The 2,625-nt window shown below is 42.5% G+C and overlaps 1 protein-coding gene across 1 annotated transcript in view; it reads left to right on the forward strand.

Moving 5' to 3' along the window:
- meis3 (myeloid ecotropic viral integration site 3) overlaps positions 1-2,625 on the forward strand; it is a 12,271-nt gene that overhangs the window by 2,710 nt on the left and 6,936 nt on the right. Inside the window, exon 3 of the mRNA XM_032510630.1 lies at positions 2,258-2,397. Coding sequence (XP_032366521.1) covers positions 2,258-2,397 — 140 coding nt within the window. The remainder of the gene's footprint in view (positions 1-2,257; positions 2,398-2,625) is intronic.

Below are 2,625 nucleotides of genomic sequence, written 5' to 3' on the forward strand. Positions count from 1 at the left end.
CGTTGTTCCCGCATATATGTCTTTCCATGTAAAGCAGCCTAAAAATGCCCGGTTGGCTTGCAATAACTTTTCTACATTAGTTGAATTACCACAATTAAAACTTGTTGTCCTGCTGAAGACTGTTTACCAGCTCCGTGACTTTAAAAAAGAGGGAAAATTCGTGGAATTTGTCATCTCGACTTGAGTGCTTTGATCTGCTTTACGCACAGAAACCTGATAGGAGCCGTGCGTAAAGAGAGACGCGCAATCCGATAGCGGTGATTGTGTTAATAGCCAGCCTCCATAAAAACTACAAGGTGTCTCGGGCCTGGGCCTCAGAGCAGGTGCTTTCTGTGATCCCGGTGGCCATATGGGACCCTGGAATACAACAATTTGATAAGCCATTTAGGACAGTGGGTCCCAAACTGGGGTCCAGAGACCTCAAGGTGTCCTGCAGAGGGCTTTAAAGGAGGGCAGTGCATGCACATGAAGAAGACTAATTCAATTTCTCTATTATTTAATCCCCAGAGGTCAACATAGAGAGACTATTTAAGAATAATTGCTTTAAATTACGTTTCACTTCTGCTGTCTCACCACTTACAATTTAGATATGCCTGCACTCAACACATAACAAGAAAACAAACATCTAAAATTGGACACTTTGGCACAAAAATCCTGTCTGTGAGTCATTTTTAGTCTTGACAGTAGTGAAAACTAAATGGAAAATTATATTTTTTAAATGTTAATTACTGCAAATCTGAAAGAACAAATATAAAACATTCAGTGTCCCTGCTGTTATCGGCGGTCACACACCTCTGTAGTAAATCCCAACTTTTTGTTGCAGCCTGCCTGGGCGATAGTATCCACAGAAAAAGTAGGCTAAGCAGATAATAACTTTTATAGCTTGGTTAAAATAACACAGAAGGGAAAGGTGTCTGGGCCAGGCCACCTAGCAGGTGCTGTATGTGATCCCGGTGGCCCTGTGGGACTGTGGCAGGAGTCCCTTTAATCTAGCAGAAAGAGAACAGAAGCAGATCTGCTGACCTGAGCAAAGTTGCCTCAGAGACAGAAGCTGGAGTAAAGCACAAATTAGCACTGTAACCAGGGAGCCAGACATGTATATTCATGATGCTATGTGTACAAGATGTCTCTGTGCTGTCTCTGTGCGTGTGTGTGTGATTGTTTCTGTGAGCGTGCCCTATATGTGTCTGACTCACTGTGTTAGAGTGTATGTGAGCGGGGCCCCAGTGAGGCTGTCACAGCGGGTTGTGAGGGACGTCTCAGCACGGCTCCTGCCTAGTCTGAGTCGAGGAGGGAGGAGACGGTATTAGCAGCTACAGACTCATCATCTTTCTCTATAGATCGCTTCTGCCATCCTCCGCTCTTCTTCTAAGCACCAAACATTAGACTTTCCAAGAAATAAGACAATCAGCATTTTTCCATTTTTTATAAACTTGACTTTCTTTGCATTTTAGGGTTGTCAAAGTGAATTTAAATAGGTTTTTATAGTTTTGAGAGTGGCAGGATTTTCAGAATCCTTTGTATGAAGTGAAAACAAAGAGTTTACCTTCTGAGGGAATGGGGCGAGCACACACACAACTGGATTTAACAGTACACAAAACTGCAGTGACATTGTTCTATCTATGCACATGCACAAACACACACACGCACACACACACACACCAACACACACACACACACACACACACACACACACACACACACACACACACACACACACACAACACACACACACACGTCACCTACAACACAACAACAAAACAAACATTTAGTCGATTAACCAATAAGTCCAACAGAAAATTAATCTGCAACACTGTTGGTAATCGTTTCAGTCATGCTTTAAAGCAAAAATGCCAAAAATGTGCTGGTTCCAGTTTGTCAAATGTGAATATTTGCTTGTTTTCTTAGTTTTCTATAATAGTAATTGAGTAGCTTTGGTTGCAATGTTTTCGACAAAAGAAGCAAACTGATCTGTCAACATGGGCTTTGGAGCTAGACCAAAGTTGCGGGCCTTACTCACACACACACGCACACATTAAGTTCTAATATCAAAATGCAGCGCAAATATGTTCAACAGTTGGGACTATACTAAGCACAGTAGCAGATCTCTTAACTGAGTGTTAGTTCAGTAAGCTGTGCCACTGAAGCCCCCTGACAGCTCAGCTACATAATACAATCACAATAGATTTGATGTCGGACAGGCACAGATGTCGAACGTGTCTCATGTTTTCTGTCTTTCCATCTAATTGTGTTTCAGTATGAAGAGCTGGTGCACTACTCAGGGTCGGAGGGCATGTCGTTGGGGGGGTACGGGGACGATGTCCGACCGCTTCCTCCCCCAAACTATGGACCCACCATCCACGACTCCCTCAAACACCACAAAGACCAGATCTATGGGTAAGTGTGTGTGTTTTTTTGCACTCTTTGCAGATTAACACACAGTCTACATTTGTATACCAAATACAAAAATACATGTGAATGCATCTTTACAACTGTCTGCTTCATAAATAGTGCTACAAAGTTTCTTGTAACTCCATCTGTGAATATTGTGTGTACACTATGTCAACTGTTACTGTGTTTATGTATAGTATGTTAACTGTGTGTGTGTGTGTGTGTGTGTGTGTG

The sequence above is a fragment of the Etheostoma spectabile genome, chromosome 3 (genome assembly GCF_008692095.1).
Source record: "Etheostoma spectabile isolate EspeVRDwgs_2016 chromosome 3, UIUC_Espe_1.0, whole genome shotgun sequence".
In the NCBI taxonomy this organism is placed as follows: Eukaryota; Metazoa; Chordata; class Actinopteri; order Perciformes; family Percidae; genus Etheostoma; species Etheostoma spectabile.